General features: G+C 49.2%; 1 protein-coding gene across 1 annotated transcript in view; it reads left to right on the top strand.

Annotated features, from left to right (window-relative positions):
• Positions 1-1,523: 1,523 nt before the first annotated feature.
• Positions 1,524-2,299, top strand: part of HIP1R (huntingtin interacting protein 1 related) — a 28,046-nt gene continuing 27,270 nt past the window's right edge. Inside the window, exon 1 of the mRNA XM_011948476.1 lies at positions 1,524-2,068. Within this exon, the coding sequence (XP_011803866.1) occupies positions 2,012-2,068 (57 nt within the window). The 5' untranslated portion in view covers positions 1,524-2,011. The remainder of the gene's footprint in view (positions 2,069-2,299) is intronic.

Here is a 2,299-nt window from a genome sequence, read left to right as displayed (position 1 = left end):
AAACCCGGGAGGCGGAGCTTGCAGTGAGCCAAGATCCGGCCACTGCGCTCCAGCCTGGGCGACAGAGCAAGACTCCTTTTCAAAAAAAATAAAAAATAAAATAAATAAATAAATAAAACAAAAATAAAGTTGTTATGCTTTATTATTTACTTACTTAATCTGAGACAGGGTCTCACTCTGTTGTCCAGGCTGCAGTGCAGCGGTGTCATCTCGGCTTACTGCAACCTCTGCCTTGCAGGCTTAAGTGATTCTCCCACCTCAACCTCCTGAGTAGCTGGGACTACAGGCACGCCACCACGGCTGGCTAAGATTTTTGTATTTTTTGGTAGAGATGGGGTTTCATCATGTTGCCCAGGATGGTCTCGAACTCCTGAGCTCAAGTGATCCACCTGCCTCAGCCTCCCAAAGTGCTCGGATTACAGGCGTGAGCCCCTGTGCCCGACCTCATCAATAACTTTAAAGAAGAATAAGTGAGATACTGTTTAACAAATGCTGAGCCTGGTGCCCGGCACAGTGATAGGCTGTATGATTATTTAAAAAGCCGGTTGCTAAGGGGAAGTCACTGTGGCAGATGTGCTAGACCTAGAGGGGCTGTTGCCTGGTTGAAAAGGTATGCTGTATGTGCGTGAAAGGTCACAGGAGAACCACTTTTGTTCCGTGTGGAAAAAGGAGTGTGAGAAACAGCTGGAGTACAGCAAAAGGCCCCTTTACTGTGGTCTTTATCTGAGCACAGCTATTGACTAAGTTGCCGAGGATTAAAAACCCTTTATATATGAAGAGTAAAGCCCAGTGCCTGTCAAATAATAAGCATTCAATACATATCAGCTATTGTGATTCTACTGTTGTTCTGATAAAGGAGCTTTTTGGTGATTGGAATGAGAGAAAACAGGATTAATTTCTCCTTTTGGTGGAGTGAGAGGAGAGTCTTGGCAAATGTATCTTTTGGGATCAGCTCTAGCTCTTGGGCTGGAAGGTGAGGAATCGGTTAAAGAAAAGGGTCCCTGGCCGGGTGCAATGGCTCACGCCTGTAATCCCAGCACTTCAGGAGGCCGAGGCGGGCGGATCACCTGAGGTTGGGAGTTTGAGACTAGCCTGACCAACATGGAGAAACCCTGTCTCTACTAAAAATACAAAATTAGCAAGGCATTGTGGCACACTCCTGTAATCCCAGCTATTTGGGAGGCTGAGGCAGAAGAATTGCTTGAACCCAGCAGGCGGAGGTTGCAGTGAGGTGAGATCGTGCCATTGCACTCCAACCTGGGCAACAAGAGTGAAGCTCGGTTAAAAAAAAAAAGAAAAGAAAAAAAAAGAAAAAGAAAGAAAGAAAGAAGAAAATAAAAGAAAGGAAAGAAGGAGAAGGAAGGAAGGAAGGAAGGGAGGGAGGGAGGAAGGGAGGGAGGGAGCAAAAAGAAAGGAAAGAAAGGAAACAAAAGGGTCCCTGACGTCAGGTTACAGTCTCACTAGGGAGACAAGGGTCAGGATTACGTGGGCGTCATTTTCCTCCTTACAGGCAGGCGGTGCTTCTCTCCCTTCAAAAGCAAGGGACCTTTATGCACGATTCCACATCTGCATTCCGATAGGAAAGGGAAACAGCAGAAACAAAATACCCATCTGAGCTGCGCTTAGAGAGGACTCTGGGCTTTTATTTATTTTTTTACTTCAGTCTTGTGACCAGTAATTTTAAGGGGAAGCCAATAATAATGTCTTTTAAAAGCCTCACGCCACCTCCGGCAGCATCTCCTCGGTGTACTTTGCTTTCAGATCCGCCTGCCTTCTGTCCCAGCCTAATACTGCCCGGCCTCAGCCCCCATTGTCCCTGGAGCTGGCGAGGTGTCCGGTTGCGGAGCCGGCTGCGTCTCTGGAAATGCATCCTGCAACCCCGCATGGATAACAGCTGCAGCTATGTCAGAGATGCACAAAGAGGGGAGAGTGTCATTGTGTGCCTTTTGACACATACGTTAAGACCAAAAAGGAAAAAAAAAGTCTATCTGTGCTGCAACCGACCAGACTCATGGAGGCCAGATTTTCTCCAATTAACCAGATCTTGCCTTGGTGCAGACAAGACTTAGTGAGTTCGGGGAAGGGGTGGGGAGAGGGAATTGGCCGGGGTCCCTATCCTGGGTGGAAGGAGGAGGGAGGGGTTTCCCCTCCCTCTCCCCTCCTCTCCGGGTTTAGGGAGGGGATTAGAGGTGGGGAGGAGCTGGGGGGGCGTTTGGCCTGTGCCCCAACCCTGTGAGGGAGATGGGGGTTGGAGGTGTGCGGGGGGCGGAGCGTATGCCGGGGTCGCCGCGGGTTGGGG

The sequence above is a fragment of the Colobus angolensis genome, unplaced genomic scaffold (assembly GCF_000951035.1).
Source record: "Colobus angolensis palliatus isolate OR3802 unplaced genomic scaffold, Cang.pa_1.0 Scaffold28, whole genome shotgun sequence".
In the NCBI taxonomy this organism is placed as follows: Eukaryota; Metazoa; Chordata; class Mammalia; order Primates; family Cercopithecidae; genus Colobus; species Colobus angolensis.
This window is presented reverse-complemented; position numbering and strand designations above follow the sequence as displayed.